This window comes from Oncorhynchus nerka, linkage group LG4 (assembly GCF_034236695.1).
Source record: "Oncorhynchus nerka isolate Pitt River linkage group LG4, Oner_Uvic_2.0, whole genome shotgun sequence".
NCBI lineage: Eukaryota > Metazoa > Chordata > Actinopteri > Salmoniformes > Salmonidae > Oncorhynchus > Oncorhynchus nerka.
The window spans coordinates 53,199,527-53,216,936 of NC_088399.1; the positions used below are offsets into that span (position 1 = coordinate 53,199,527).

Here is a 17,410-nt window from a genome sequence, read left to right on the forward strand (position 1 = left end):
TTCAGAGCTCGGGTATTTTCTGTATACCAGGGAGCTAGTTTCTTATGAGAAATGTTTTTAGGGGTGCAACTGCATCTATGGTATTGCGCAAGGTTAAATTGAGTTCCTCAGTTAGGTGGTTAACAGATTTTTGTCCTCTGACGTCCTTGGGTAGACAGAGGGAGTCTGGAAGGGCATCAAGGAATCTTTGTGTTGTCTGTGAATTTATAGCACGGCTTTTGATGCTCCTTGGTTGGGGTCTGAGCAGATTATTTGTTGCAATTGCAAACGTAATAAAATAGTGGTCCGATAGTCCAGGATTATGAGTAAAAACATTAAGATCCACAACATTTATTCCATGGGACAAAACTAGGTCCAGAGTATGACTGTGACAGTGAGTAGGTCCAGAGACATGTTGGACAAAACCCACTGAGTCGATGATCGCTCCGAAAGCCTTTTTGGAGTGGGTCTGTGGACTTTTCCATGTGAATATTAGTTACCAAAAATTAGAATATTATCTGCTATGACTACAAGGTCCGATAGGAATTCAGGGAACTCAATGAGGAATGCTGTATATGGCCCAGGAGGCCTGTAAACGTTAGCTATAAAAAGTGATTGAGTAGGCTGCATAGATTTCATGACTAGAAGCTCAAAAGATGAAAACGTCATTTTTGGGGGGGGGGGGGGGGGGGCAAATGTAAATTTGCTATCGTAAATGTTAGCAACACCTCCGCCTTTGCGGGATGCACAGAGGATATTGGCACTAGTATAACCAGGAGGTTAGTTCACTGACTATAATTGCCTTTGAAGTAAGGGATCTAACATTAAGTAGCCCTATTTTGAGATGTGAGGTATCACGATCTCTTTCAATAATGACAGGAATGGTGGAGGTCTTTATCTTAGTGAGATTGCTAAGGCGAACACCGCCATGTTTAGTTTTGCCCAACCCAGGTCAAGGCACAGACACGCTCTCAATGGGGATAGCTGAACTGATTGTGCTAGTGGCAGACTAAACTAAGCTGGCAGGCTGGCTAACAGTCTGCTGCCTTGCCTGTACCCTATTTCATTGTGGAGCTAGAGGAGTTAGAGCCCTGTCTATGTTGATAGATAAGATGAGAGCACCCCTCCAGCTAGGATGGAGTCAGCAGGTCAGGCTTGGTCCTGTTTGTGGGTGAGTCCCAGAAAGAGGGCCAATTATCTACAAATTCTATCTTTTGGGAGGGACAGAAAACAGTTTTCAACCAGCGATTGAGTTGTGAGACTCTGCTGTAGAGCTCATCACTCCACCTAACTGAGAGGGGGCCAGAGACAATTACTCGATGCCGACACATCTTTCTAGCTGATTTACACACTGAAGCTATGTTGCGCTTGGTGACCTCTGACTGTTTCATCCTAACATCGTTGGTGCCGACGTGGATAACAATATCTCTATACTCTATACACTCGCCAGTTTTAGCTTTAGCCAGCACCACCTTCAGATTAGCCTTAACGTCGATAGCCCTGCCCCCTGGTAAACAGTGTATGATCGCTGGGTGATTCGTTTTAAGTCTAATACTGCGGGTAATGGAGTTGCCATTGACTAGGGTTTTCAATTTGTCAGAGCTAATGGTGGGAAGCTCTGGCGTCTCAGACCCCGTAACGGGAGGAGTAGAGACAAGAGAAGGCTCGGCCTCAGACTCCGACTCGACTCGCTGCTTAATGGGGAAAACCGGTTAAAAGTTTCTGTCGGCTGAATGAGCGACACCGGTTGAGCATTCCTACATTTCCTTCCAGAAACCATGAGAAAGTTGTCCGGCTGCGGGGACTGTGTGAGGGGATTTATACTAACGTTACTATCTGTACTTACTGGTGGCACAGACGCTGTTTCATCCTTTCCTACACTGAAATTACCCTTGCCTTACGATTGCGTCTAAAGCTGGGCTTGCAGCACAGCTATCCTCGCCGTAAAGCGATCGTTCTCCTGTATATTATGAGTACAGCGACTGCAATTAGAAGGCATCAGGTTAATGTTACTACTTAGCTTTGGCTGTTGGAGGTCCTGACGAACCACGTCCAGATAAAGCGTCCGGAGTGAAAAAGTTTAATGGGAAAACAAGTTGAGTGAGGGAAAATATAAAATATAAACGGTAATTAAAAAGTAAAAACCGTAAAGTTGTCAGGCAGCAAAGTAAGGTTGGCAACAAAACGCACAGCAACACGTAAAAAAGTCTGCAAGTTGTGACCGGAAAAGTGCTTCGAGCTGCTGTGCTGCCACGGTGATTAGTGAGCTGCTAAAACCTCTGTGCTCCCTTTCCCCCACTTACATTATGGGAACATTGGGAAAGTAACACCTCACTGAACATTATTCGGCCTAGCAGAGCTGGTTAGGCTGTTATGTTATCCAGAGCGTTGGTGACAGATTGTCCGTTTGTAAATTCAGAGTGTTTCGTGTTCAGAGCGCACACTGGACGCTCTGGCCGATGAGTAGTGTTGATCCGAATGTTCTGACCTTACATCGGCAGTCAAGCACCCAAGCTAACTGGCGAACATTGGCTAGCTAGCAAGCTACTTCCAGACACAAATGAGCGATCACCCCACTCTGACCATTTTACTCGCTCTCGCGGAGCTTGTTAGGCTGTTTTCATGTCATCCAGAGCGTTGGTGACTGTAACTGCGCTGCTGGCAACAATTTAATTACGCTATTTTGCTGATGTTTACTGACACCGGCCATATTCAACAGTTGTTGAGCGCTCGGAAATGAATCAGTTTATTCTGTGCTCTGGCACACTCAGATGAGAGTGCTCTGAAATCGGAGTAGGTGGCCAGACTGAATTTACGACCACACCCGAAATGGTTACTTGCATAGTGGAGTCTTTTGTTAAAACATGTAGCTAGCTACTTAGGTAAACAATGAACCATAATCCCAACTCATAACGTTACTACCCTGCATGAATCTGCAGGTAGCTAACCAACCAGGTTCAATGTTAGCTAGCTAACATTAGGCTATAGCTAGCCAAGCAAATAGCTCTGAGATACGAATAATAAGATCATATGTTAGATAGCTAGCTGGCTAATATTGTACCTGGTTGGTTAGTTACCTGCAGATTCATGCAGGGTAGTAAAGTCATGAGTTGGGATTATGGTTCATTGTTTACCAGGCTACAGTTGAAGTTGGAAGTTTACATACACCTTAGCCAAATACTATGAAACTCAGTTTTTCACAATTCCTGACATTTAATAGTAAAAATCCCCTGTCTTAGATCAGTTAAGATCACCACTTTATTTTAAGAATGTGAAATGTCAGAATAATATTAGAGTGATTTATTTCAGCTTTTATTTATTTCCATCACATTCCCAGTGGGTCAGAAGTTGACATACACTCCATTAGTATTTGGTAGCATTGCCTTGAAATTGTTTAACTTGGGTCAAACGTTTCGGGTAGCCTTCCACAAGCTTCCCACAATAAGTTGGGTGCATTTTGGCCCATTCCTCCTGACAGAGCTGGTATAACTGAATCAGGTTTGTAGGCCTCTGTAGGCCTTGCTCTGTAGGCCTTGCTCGTACATGCTTTTTCACCTCTGCCCACAAATTCTCTATGGGATTGAGGTCAGGGCTTTGTGATGGCCACTCCAATACCTTGACTTTGTTGTCCTTAAGACATTTTGCCACAACTTTGCGTGGGGTCATGCGTGGGGGTCATTGTCCATTTGGAAGACCCATTTGCGACCAAGCTTTAACCTGACTGATGTCTTGAGATGTTGCTTCAATATATCCACATAATTTTCCAACCTCATGATGCCATCTATTTTGTGAAGTGCACCAGTCCGTCCTGCAGCAAAGCACCCCAACAACATGATGCTGCCACCCACGTGTTTCACGGTTGGGATGGTGTTATTCGGCTTTCAAGCCTCCCCTTTTTTCTTCCAAACATAACAATGGTCATTATGGCCAAACAGTTATATCTTTGTTTCATCAGACCAGAGGACATTTCTCCAAAAAGTACAATCTTTGTCCCCATGTGCAGTTGCAAACCGTAGTCTGGCTTTTTTATGGCGGTTTTGGAGCAGTGGCTTCTTCTTTGCTGAGTGGCCTTTCAGGTTATGTCGATATAGGACTTGTTTTACTGTGGATATAGATATTTTTGTACCGGTTTCCTGCAGCATCTTCACAAGGTCCTTTGCTGTTGTTCTAGGATTGATTTGCATTTTTCGCACCAAAGTACGTTCATCTCTAGGAGACCGAACGCGTCTCCTTCCTGAGCGGTATGACGGCTGCGTGGTCCCATGGTGTTTATACTTCTGTATTATTGTTTGTACAGATGAATGTGGTACCTTCAGGCGTTTGGAAATTGCTCCCAAGGACGAACCAGACTTGTGGAGGTCTACATTTTTTTTCTGAGGTCTTGGCTGATGTCTTTTGATTTTCCCATGATGTCAAGCAAAGAGGCACTGAGTTTGAAGGTAGGCCTTGAAATACATCCACAGGTACACCTCCAATTGACTCAATGATGTCAATTAACCTATCAGAAGCTTCTTAAGCCATGACATCATTTTCTGGAATTTTCCAAGCTGTTTAAAGGCACAGTCAACTTAGTGTATGTAAACTTCTGACCCACTGGAATTGTGATACAGTGAATTATAAGTGAAATAATCTGTCTAAACAATTGTTGGAAAAAATTACTTGTGTTATGCACAAAGTAGATGTCCTAACTGTCTTGTCAAAACTAGTTTTAATGATTCCAACCTAAGTGTATGTAAACTTCCGACTTCAAATGTACATGTCTTAACCTGTAGTGACACACCATCCCGTGAACGGCGAAACAGGCGAAACAGCTCCATTTGTTCTTCACGTTCTGCTGAGAAATCGTCTGGAAATTGCGGTCACCACAACGCCAAATTTTTTCTCTCCAAATTAGCTCCATAATATCGACAGAAACATGGCAAACGTTGTTTAGAATCCATCCTCAAGGTGTTTTCATATAATATCTATTCGATAATATATCCGTCGGGACAATTCCTTTTTCTCTAAGACTGATTGGAGTAATGTCTACCTCTGTACTTTACGCGAGAATCTCTCTCGGAGCCACCATGTGACCACTTACTCAATGTGCCCCCATACGGCTATTCTTCAACAGAAATGTGTAAATCTACGTCACAATGCTCTAGACACCTTGGGGAATACGTAGAAAGCATAAGCTCGTTGATGGTACATTCACAGCCATATAGGGAGTCATTGGAACGCAGCGCTTTCAAAACCTGGGGCACTTCCGGATTGGATTTTTCTCAGGCTTTCGCTTGCAACATCAGTTCTGTTATACTCACAGACAGTATCTTTACAGTTTTGGAAACGTTAGAGTGTTTTCTATCGAAAGCTGTCAATTATATGCATATTCTAGCATCTTTTCCTGACAAAATATCCCGTTTAAAACGGGCACGTTTTTTTTCTTCCAAAAATGAAAATACTGCCCCCTAACACCAAGAGGCAAAAGACTCCACTATCCAAGTTACCATTTCAGGTGCGGTCGTATTATCAGCTAACGTTAGCTAGCTAGCTAAAAGTAACCTTGAAACCACTTTCTGTCAAAATGAGATATGTGTAATCTCTGAAAATGTAACTATCTTACCAGTATACATCATTCATGGATGGACACGTCTCCTGTCGGATGCCATGGTTGCTCTTAGTTTTAAGATGTAATCCGGAGACAGATGGAAAAAAAAACATCTCCCTTAGCTATCATACTCGAATTCCACTGATTACAAAACTCGGTCATCCAGAAAGTGGAGAGCAACACGTAAGCAGTTTTTCTACACAATGCGTAAAAAAAAACAAAGCAGCGTTAGACAGGATTACAAAGATATACTGACCAACTCAAATAGACAGAAGCGCGCATTTTATATAAAAAAAAATAGTTTACTTTCAAACGGCTTGCCTGTGAAGTAGTGACCCGCGACGCGACATATGCCTAGTTTCCTGAAACGGGTCACATATGCTGAGCACCCGTTGACTGCTTTTCCTTCACTCTGCGGTCCAACTCATCTCAAACCATCTCAATTGGGTTGAGGTCCGGTGATTGTGGAGTCCAGGTCATCTGATGTAGCACTCCATCACTCTCCTTCTTGGTCAAATAGCCCTTAAACAGGTTGGAGGTGTGTTGGATCATTGTCCTGTTGAAAAACAAATGATAGTCCCACTAAGCGCAAACCAGATACGATGGCGTATCACTGCAGAATGCTGTGGTAGCCATGCTGGTTAAGTGTGTCTTGAATTCTAAATAAATCACATACAGTGGCACCAGCAAAGCACCCCCACACCATCACACGTCCTGCACCATGCCTCCTCCTCCGGTTGGAACCAAAAATCTAACATTTCGACTCATCAGACCAATGGACAGATTTCCACTGATCTAATGTCCATTGCTTGTGTTTCTTGGCCCAAGCTAGTCTCTTCTTCTTATTGGTGTAATTTGGTTGCAGCAATTCGACCACGAAGGCCTGATTCATGCAGACTCCTCTGAACAGTTGATGTTGAGATGTGTCTGTTACTTGAACTCTAAAGCACTTATTTGGGCTGCCCTTGACTGACCTTCATGTCTTAAAGTAATTATGTACTATCGTTTCTCTTTTGCTTATTTGAGCTGTTCTTGCCATAATATGGACTTGGTATTTTACCAAATAGGGCCATCTTCTGTCTACCATCCCTACCTTGTCACAACACAACTGATTGGCTCAAACGCATTAAGAAGGAAAGAAATTCCACAAATTAACTTTTTACAAGGCACACTTGTTAATTGAATTGCATTCCAGGTGACTACCTCATGACGCTGGTTGAGAGAATGCCAAGAGTGTGCAAAGCTGTCAACATTGAAGAACCTAAAATATAAAATATTTTGATTTGTTTTACACTTTTTTGGTTACTACATGATTCCATATGTGTTATTTCGTTGTTTTGATGTCTTCACTATTATTATACGATGTATAAAATAAAAAATAAAGAAAAACTCTTTGAGTAGGTGTCCACACTTTTGACTGGTACTGTGTATACACACACACACACACACTGATATTTGATGTGATGTTGTATTACCTGGGTCTGTACAAGCAATTATAAGTAGATCTGAGAGCGCCAGGAAATTACATGATCTAAAAAAGCCCAGTTACGGCCTTAGATTTTTATACTTTGCCTCGTCTCGTCTGAACAGAAGTCGCGTAAATCACAGGATTAGTTTTACATCCCATCATTTCAACATTTAAAATGTAATTGTACTGATGTAAGCCAAGACTCTCTTAGACATATTAGTAGAGGACAGACAGCGCCGGCATGACTGTACTGAATCTGTGTCTCCATCATCCAGAGTGTGCAAGGATGCATTTCATTTTAATGAACAGCCCAGAGACTCTGTCAGACTCTGTTGCCTGTTTTACTTCCTGATTTTCCAGGAACAGACCAAGACAGTGATGTCAGACCTCTCGTCTCTCTCTGGATCTATTTATCATCTTTGGTCGGAATCTGAGTGGGCACTTCGCGTTGAAATTATTGATGTTCCAAAAATGACACTGCAATGGTATTTTGTATCAATTTCCAATCATAGCCAGTAGTCACTAATGAATAAGGGGTATTTTGTGCATTGAATAACTACACGCCATAACTCCCCTACAGGGACTCCCTCCCTATGTGTAAGGTATTGTCCGACTGTTCCCCAAAATCATTGTCATTGCTATAGTCTGCCATTCTAAACACTGCCCACACACACAGGAGTTGGGGTTGCTAGGGAAACCAAGACACTCGACAACCCTCTCGTATTTTATTCTCAAGAAGCTTTCCCCCACTGTGATAAAACAATATATCTGTTTTGGAGACCTCTTTGGTGGATGGAGATTCATTATATATTTGATCAATTAAGTTAATGACTGTGGTATAGCTGCCTTTGTTTTGAATTGGGGTTTTCCTGTTTATAGTTAGATTTTGTGGAGTCCTCGCTCTCTGTGATACCAGTACTGTGTCCCAAATGGCACCCTATTCCCTACATAGTGTACTTTTTAAAATTACTATCGACCTATGGGCCCTGGTCAAAAGTAGTGCACTAAATAGGGAATAGGGTGCCATTTTGGGACACATACCGTTTTAATGGGGAAGTAGTGAAGTACTGTAGCAGAGTAAACAATGATCCCTTAGAGTCAGATGACTGCCTGTTGTGTTTTAACTGTGGGAATCTCTCAGTGCCAGGGATGTGGCTGGTTAGGTCTCTGAGACACACAATCACACAACTACAGGACCTTCTCTTCCTCTGATGCTGGATGTAGCCTGTGATAAAAAGATAATCAGTCATCATAAATGTTTTGCTGGCCAGGAACAGCCAGGGGAATCCAGAAAGTCTGTCATGGCCAAACCACAGCCAACCATGTCCAGGGCCAGCTGTCTCACTGTCTCTGTGGGATGGGGGCTGTGGGTCACGGCCTAGAGCTCAATGCTATTTGGACAGATATGAGATTTATCTATAATTTACTGATAGTAAAAATAAATAAAGAGATCACATGAAGATAGACAGGAGAGCATTGCTGAATGGAAGAAAGAGGTTTAACTTTTCTGTACTGTTTTGTGACAGGGAGCTTTGATCAACCATATCCCTCCAAAGTGTGGAGTGTGTTAGCAAGGTGGATGTTTTTCTTTATCGCTCAGCTTCTCATTTCTCTGATTCTCCACTTCTGTATTTCCCTCTTCACTCCACTTAGTACACAAGGCCCTTCACAGGCCACTAAAGGCTGCTGGGTAGGGTTCAGCGGGAGGTTAGATGTCTGTTTTACTACGACTGTGATGTGGTTGTCTCACCTAGCTTTCTGAAGATAAATGCACTAATTGTATGTCTCTGGATAACAGCATCTGCTGAATTAATTAAAATGTAAAAAATGTGTGTATCCATCTGTGCGCCAGAATGAGGGCCATGCCTTGATATTGTTCCATAATGTCTCCCATTCACAGACGGTACGACAGAGTGCTGTCTGCTCATAGATAGATTGAGGGGAGTTGCCCTGTCCTATCAGACAGTCCACACTGTAGTCTACCCGGAACAGATCAGACATGACACATAAGGAAGGCTGTGTGCTCAGAGACAGATTTAGAGACCGAGAAAGAGTCCTGTTCCGACCAGACTAGGCAGGTGTTTGTACTTCATGATGTTAGTTTTTTCGTTACTTAGTTTCTCTGTCTGCATCTTCATACACATCCTCCTTTCCCATTCTACTGTACAATGGCATCATTCTACAATGGCTAAATCAGTTTACTGCTTGTCTGCATGCCAAGGCTACAGCTAACTACAGTCTACAATGCATCCTGATTGTAAATCAAACTTTAGTACCCTACTCACACTGATGTCTTTATATAGGACAACAAGCCTGTTCTGTCTGACAGCCAAGTCGAGAATTAATGGTATTTGTACAGCAGTGTGCAGCATGTAGTCCCCTGGACAATAAAAGAGGATGTGGAGGTGTTAACACTAACAGGGTACTGGGCTGGCTCAAATGTCTAAAATACGAGTGCATCGGTCCGCGGACCCCAAACCGATCCAAATATGTTGGGGGTGAAATCCAAAGTTGTGATATGCTGCACACTGAGTATACAAAACACTAATAACATCTACTTCATCATGACAAACTGACCAGGTGATCCCTTATTGATGTCACTTGATAAATCCACTTCAATCAGTGTAAATGAAGGAGAGGATACAGGTTAAAATAAGGATTTTTAAGCTTTGAGACAATTGAGACATGGATGGCGTGTGTGCCATTTAGAGGGTGAATGGGCAAGACAAAATATTTAAGTGCCTTTGAACGGGATATAGTAGTAGGTGCCAGGCCAAATGGTTACTAACCAAAACACAGTGGGGAACAAAAGGCCTTCAGAGAAGGGCTAAGAACTTGTAACACAATGATTAAAATATATAATGATAATTATATTATTTTCAATGATGTTCTGATTTGTTTTCAGCTTTTGTTGGAAAGAAGAGAAAATAATATCCAATCTTTTTTCTTTGCTGGTCCCTGGGGAGATAAATCTAGCTAGCTAAGTCAGCCATTGGCTAGGTCATCAGAACCAAGCTAAAGACATCTGCCATTCAACTGCATTAGGGCAACATTTTGGTGGAATCAGTGGAAAACCAATCACATTTTAACTTAATGAGTGGGACCATTTTTACAAAAAAACATATGGAAACTTCTGCCTTCTCGCGAGCAGTAGTTTTCCCACGGTCTAGCTAGATAGCTTTTTTGGTCGGCTAGTTTTCAGTGTCTGCAGCAGGTGTTGCCAAAGAGGATGTTGTTGCTAATGTTGTTGCTAAGTTTCAACAATCCTGTTTGCATTCATCATCCTTGATGTTTCTACAACTTGATTGGAATCCACCTTTGGTAAATTCTATTGATTGGACATGATTTGGAAAGGCATATAAGATCCCACAGGTGACAGTGCATGTCAGAGCAAAAACCAAGCCATGAGGTCAAAGGAATTGTCCGCAGAGCTCCGAGACAGGATTGTGTCTGCAGCAATGTCTGCAGCATTGAAGGTCCTCAAGAACACAGTGGCCTCCATCATTCTTAAATGGAAGAAGTTTGGAACCACCAAGACTCTTCCTAGAGCTGGCCACCCAGCCAAACTGAGCAATTGGGGGAGAAGGGCCTTGGTCAGGAAGTTGACCAAGAACCCGATGGTCTCTCACTCACTCACTCACTCACTCAAAGCAAAGGGAAATTAAATAAATAACATTGTTGTGATCATAAGGATGTAACAAGGATCTTATATATCTCTATAGATATACCAGGACACAGGGCCCTGTTGGAGAGCATGACAGAGAGCAAGAGTGATAGGAGAAGAGGGGGATGAAACGAACTAGAGGGAAATATATTAAAGAAAGAGATGAGATACAACCATGGTCAATCATAGAAGAGAAAGAGGGCGAGCGGCCATGCCATGGCCAAAGTGAGACTGAGGGAGTGAGAGGCTGTCTAAATGGGGGGGGGAAGAAAACCATTGTCAAACAAAACAAGAGAAAGAGGGCCCTTGACCAGAGGGAGAGTCTGTGTGTCTGAATGGAATGGCGGTCATCGGTTTCCCACAGATAAGTGCTCTTTGTTGGTGGCAGACGCCTATCAGCGGGCCATCAGCAGCCGGCCTGTCTCTGTCTGTGTCTCTGACTTGTGTGTGTGTGTGTCAGTGTGTAGCGATCTACTGCCTGACTGTGTGATCTGAGTTATACCCTGACCTCTCTGTAATCCCCAAGAGCCTCAGTGTCTGCTACTGCCTCATCTCCTCCCTCCCCACACGCCATTTACATTTAAGTCTCCTCCCAGAGCGACTCCCCACTCCTGCCTCCTGGACATGGCACACACGCACACACACACAGTGATAGATAGACGCCATATCGGATGTTGGCTGACTAGTCATGTCCACAACTGGGACAGATCGTCCCCTCAACTGGATGAGCACAGATTAGAGACTGCCTGGGGTGTCCACACTGGAACAAAGTGTGTAATGTGGCAGAAACGGCCAACATGCCTTGGAGGCCTGGGCAGGCAGACAGACGGGTTTGGTCAAGGCTCTATCGAATTGTTGTGATCACATGTGTGACTCGGCGACGTGGTGAATCTGAATGAATGTGTGAGAGCTATGGAATCCTGATTGTCACAATGTTCCCTTCATCTCTGCTCTCTAGATGGGATGGGGCCTGGATGGATGGACAGACAGACTTGCTGGTTTGTTTCCCCTCTTCAAGGTAGGGCCAATTTCTCCACTACTTATTCGCTCCCAGTCCCAGCATGACAATATGATCCTGTTTCACATGGCACCACAGGACAGAGAGTGTGTGTGTGTGATCTTTAGCCCTGTGCCAGTGTGATCTTTAGTGGGGTATTCCCAGGAAGTCTGTCAGCCATCCAACCAGTCAGTCAGTCAGTCAATCACTTAGCCTGCCACAGCCAGTCAGTCGGGCTGTCTGTAGGCAGGGCGGTAGCCAACATATTCATCTATTCATCAAACCAGTTTTATATCAGCCCTCTTATTTGTCTCCATGGAGAGAAAAGAGAGCTTTGAAGCCACCCAACCAATTGGATTGTAATTTCCCTTTTACTGTACTGTCATTATCATTATGTTCCAACGCTCTGGGCAAAATTACAATCTTAAGGTGATTCCAGACAGACATATGGCTTAGTTTCCAGTGAAAACTGTTGCAAACTCTTACAAACACCAGTTGGAAAACGGTTAGGCTATATCCATGCACAGTAACATACAATGGCATTAATGCCGTTGATAGCAGTCGCTCCATTTCTTTTGTACTATATGCATTGAGTCGTCGTCATCACTTGTGGCAGGGAGTAGCCTTCGTAATTTGTTAAACATGCCATCCTGTATGCTGTCTATTGTAGTTCATCTGTACTCAAACTTTGTCTCCCCTCATACCATTGGTAGCAGTTGCTCCACTTCTTTTATGTTTGAGTTACTACCAGTGGTGTCAGTAGAGCTTTGTAATCTGTTTAGCATAGCATGCCTCCTGTCCAGTATCCCAAAAGCTACCACATCCTCCCACACACACACACACACACACACACACACACGCCCCTCAGCCCACCCTGTCCTGGCAGCCTGTCTGGGTTCTCCCAAAACAGACCATGGCTCCGATAAAGCGTTGCTCGAGTATACCACTATTTTATGTTTCAAGATGGTTTTTCTGGCTGGCTTTTGCGTCTGTTGTGGGGATTTGCACCCTGTCTACAGTAGGCCTGGGCCTGTCTGCCACGACCCGTCCCCGCTCTCTTTCCTAGCCCCTGCCTAGGCACCCTGTCTGCTGTCTGCCTCGACCCAGCCCGGTCTCTCTTTCCATGTCTGGGTACCCTGTCTACAGTACGCCTGGGCCTGTCTGCTGTCTTCCTTGACCCAGCCCGGTCTCTCTTTCCATGTCTGGGTACCCTGTCTACAGTACGCCTGGGCCTGTCGCCTGGGCCTGTCTGCTGTCTGGGCCTGTCTGACTGCCTCGCCCGGTCTCTCTTTCCATGTCTGGGTACCCTGTCTACAGTACGCCTGGGCCTGTCTGCTGTCTGCCTCGACCCAGCCCGGTCTCTCTTTCCATGTCTGAGTACCCTGTCTACAGTACGCCTGGGCCTGTCTGCTGTCTTCCTCGACCCAGCCCGGTCTCTCTTTCCATGTCTGGGTACCCTGTCTACAGTACGCCTGGGCCTGTCTGCTGTCTGCCTTGACCCAGCCCGGTCTCTCTTTCCATGTCTGGGTACCCTGTCTACAGTACGCCTGGGCCTGTCTGCTGTCTGCCTCGACCCAGCCCGGTCTCTCTTTCCATGTCTGGGTACCCTGGGCCTCTGCTGTCTGCCTCGACAGCCCGGTACGCCTGGGCCTGTCTGCTGTCTGCCTCGACCCAGCCCGGTCTCTCTTTCCATGTCTGGGTACCCTGTCTACAGTACGCCTGGGCCTGTCTGCTGTCTGCCTTGACCCAGCCCGGTCTCTCTTTCCATGTCTGGGTACCCTGTCTACAGTACGCCTGGGCCTGTCTGCTGTCTGCCTCGACCCAGCCCGGTCTCTCTTTCCTTGTCTGGGTACCCTGTCTACAGTATGCCTGGGCCTGTATGCCCTGACCCAGCCCCTGCTCCCTTTCCTAGCCCCTGTTTGGGCCTTCTGTCTATCTGCCTCTCGTCTCTCTTTCGCCCTGGCCCCCGCTTCCTCGCCCAACTCCTGCCTCCTGGACATGGCACCATGACTTGGCCTGGATTAGTCAGTTTTAGTGCCCGCATTACTACCAGAGAAGGCATGCTCTGGGCTAGAGTGTGGGGGGGTGGGAGTGGAAGTTATTAAGACATCAACATGAAGAATATAGCATGTCAGGATTAGGACCAGGAGTAATGTAGAACCATTGTCAGGGTAAAAACTTCTGGCCCTCGTTGTGAGGTCAAATGAAATTTTATCTGTCACATACACGTGTTTAGCAGATGTTATTGCGGGTGTAGAGAAATGCTTGCATTTCTAGCTGTAACAGTGCAGTAATATCTAACAATTTCACAACAATACACACATCGAAAGGAATGGAAGTAAGAATATATACATATTTTGGTGAGCAATGTCTGTGACAGACTAAGATACAGTTGAATGGATAGAATACAGTACATACATATGAGATGAGTAATGCAAAATATGTAAACATTATTAAAGTGACTAGTATTCCATTATTAAAGTGGCCAGTGATTTCAAGTCTATGTATATAGGGCAGCAGCATCTAATGTGCTAGTAATGGCTATTTAACAGTCTGATGGCCTTGCGATAGAAGCTGTTTTCAGTCTCTCTGTCCCAGCTTTATGCACCTGTACTGACCTCGCCTTCTGGATGATAGCGGGGTGAACAGGCAGTAGCCCGGGTGGTTGTTGTCCTTGATTATCTTTTTGGCCTTCCTGTGACATAGGGTGCTGTAGGTGTCCTGGAGGGTAGGTAGTTTGCCCCCGGTGATGCATTGGGCAGACCGCACCACTCTCTGGAGAGCCCTGCGGTTGCGAGCAGTGCAGTTGTGGTACCAGGCGGTGATAGGATGCTCTCAATTGTGTCAAGCCAAATTTCTTCAACCTCCTGAGGTTGAAGGAGGTGCTGCTGCACCTTCTTCACCACACTGTCTGTGTGGGTGGACCATTTCAGTTTGTCAGTGACGTGTACGCCGAGGAACTTGAAGCTTTCCACCTTCTCCACTGCGGTCCCATCGATGTGGATAGGGGGGTGCTCCCTCTGCCGTTTCCTGAAGTCCACAATCAGGTCCTTTGAAGTTGGGTGAGAGGTTATTTTCCTGGCACCACACTCCCAGGGCCCTCACCACCTCCCCGGGTTGAGGTTGGGCGACTGTGGAGGCCACGTCATCTGATGCAGCGCTCCATCACTCTCCTTGGTCAAATAGTCCTTACAGAGCCTGGAGGTGTGTTTTGGGGTCATTGTCCTGTTGAAAAACAAATGATACTCCCACTAAGCACAAACCAGATTGGATGGCATATCGCTGCCGAATGCTGTGGTAGCCATGCTGGTTAAGTATGCCTTGAATTCTAAATAAATCACAGACGGTGTCACCAGCAAAGCACCCCCCACACAATCACACCTCCTCCATGCTTCACGTGGGAACCACACATGCAGAGATCATCCGTTCACCTACTCCTCATTTCACGAAGACACGGTGGTTGGAACCAAAAATCTCACATTTGGGCTCTTCAGACCAAAGGACAGATTTCCACCGGTCTAATGTCCATTGCTCGTGTTTCTTGGCCCAAGCAAGTCTCTTCTTATTGGTGTCCTTTAGTAGTGTTTTTTTTGCAGCAATTCGACTAGGCCTGATTCACTCAGTCTCTTTTGAACAGTTGATGTTGAGATGTCTGTTACTTGGACTCTGTGAAGAATTTATTTGGGTTGCAATTTATGAGGCTGGTAACTCCTTTCCTGTGGTGGTCCTCATGAGAGCCAGTTTCATCATAAAGCTTGATATTTTTTGCGACTGCACTTTAACATCCACAGGATCTGTGTCCCGCTTGCAGACTAACGTAGGCTAATGTGATTAGCATGAGGTTGTAAGAAAGAAACAAAATTCCCAGGACATAGACTCATCTGATATGGGCAGAAGCTTAAATTCTTGTTAATCTAACTGCATTGTCCAATTTACAGTAGCTTTTACAGTGAAATAATACCATGCTATTGTTTGAGGAGAGTGCACAATTGTGAACTTGAAAATGAATGAATAAACTGATTTTGGCATATTTGGGCAGTCTTGATACAACATTTTGAACTGATATGCAATGTGTCATTGGATCAGTCTAAAACTTTGCATGTACACTGCTGCCATCTAGTGGCCATAGTCTAAATATCTCCGGGGATGGAATAATGCGTTATGGGCTTTCTCTTGCATTTCAAAGATGATAGTACAAAAAACACACATGTTTTTCTTTGTATTATCTTTTACCAGATCTAATGTGTTATATTCTCCTACATTAATTGGTATCAAGCATATGCATTTCCTTGCTTCAGGTCCTGAGCTACAGGCAGTTAGAGTTGGGTATGTCACAAAATTTCAAATTTCTTGACATTTTTCGGATTGACCTTCATGTCTTAAAATAATGATGGACTGTTGTTTCTCTTTGCTTATTTGAGCTGTACTTGCCATAATATGGACTTGGTCTTTTACCAAATAGGGCTATCTACTGTATACCACCCCTACGTTGTCACAACACAACTGATTGTCTCAAACGCATTAAGAAAAAAAAGAAATTCCACAAATGAACTTTTTACAAGGCACACTTGTTAATTGAATTGCATTCCAGGTGACCACCTCATGAAGTTGGTTGAGAGAATGCCAAGAGTGTGCAAATCTGTCTTCAAGGCAAAGGGTGGCTACTTTGAAGAATATAACATATATTTGGATTCTAACACTTGTTTGGTTACTACATGATTCCAGATGTGTTATTTCATAGTTTTCACAATGTGAAAAATAAAGAAAAACCCATTAATGAGTAGGTGTCCAAACTTTTAACTGGTACTGCATTCAGAAAGTATTCAGACCCCATGACTTTTGCCACATTTTGTTACAGTACAGCCTTATTCTAAAATTGATAAAATATATGTTTATTTTCATCAATCTTTACACAATACCCCATAATGACAAAGCAAAAACAGGTTTATAGATTTTTTAAATAAATGAAATCACATTTAGATAAGTATTCAGACCTTTTTACTCAGTACTTTGTTGAAGCACCTTTAGCGGTGATTATAGCCTCGAATCTTCTTGGGTATGACGCTACAAGCTTGGCACACCTGTATTTGGTGAGTTTGTCCAATTATTCTATGCAGATCCTCTCAAGCTCTGTCAGGTTGGATGTGGAGAGTTGCTGCACACTATTTTCGGGTCTTTCCATAGATGTTCGATCCGGTTCAAGTCCAGGCTCTGGCTGGGCCCCTCAGGGACATTCAGAGACTTGTCTCTAAGCCTCTCCTGCATTGTCTTGGCTGTGTGCTTAGGGTCGTTATCCTGTTGGAAGGTGAACCTTCACCCCAGTCTGAGGTCCTGAGTGCTCTGGAGCAGGTTTTCATCAAGGATCTCTCTGTACTTTGCTCCGTTCATCTTTCCCTCTAGTCTCCCAGTCCCCGCCTCTTAAAAACAACCCCACAGCATGATGCTGCCTTCGCCGTGCTTCACCGTAGGTCGAGAGCCGTGCGTCCTCCGAAACCCAGCCAAGCCGCACTGCTAGGAAGAGTCTTGGTGGTTGCAAACTTCCATTTAAGAATGATGAAGGCCGCTGTGTTCTTGGAGACCTTCAATGCTGCTGACATTTTTTGGTACCTTTCCCCAGATCTGTGCTTCTATACAATCCTGTCTTGGAGCTCTATGGACAATTCCTTCGACCTCATGGCTTGGTTTTTGCTCTGAAATGCACTGTCAGCTGTGGGA

General features: G+C 44.4%; 1 protein-coding gene across 6 annotated transcripts in view; it reads left to right on the forward strand.

Annotated features, from left to right (window-relative positions):
• Positions 1 to 17,410, forward strand: part of LOC115127624 (dymeclin-like) — a 165,507-nt gene that overhangs the window by 49,433 nt on the left and 98,664 nt on the right. For 5 of the 6 annotated variants that reach the window (XM_029657241.2, XM_029657252.2, XM_065017655.1 and 2 more), the window contains one exon: positions 11,657 to 11,716. The exons of the other annotated variant lie outside the window; for it this stretch is intronic. In XM_029657241.2, the coding sequence (XP_029513101.2) occupies positions 11,657 to 11,716 (60 nt within the window). The remainder of the gene's footprint in view (positions 1 to 11,656; positions 11,717 to 17,410) is intronic. 6 annotated transcript variants of the gene reach the window in all.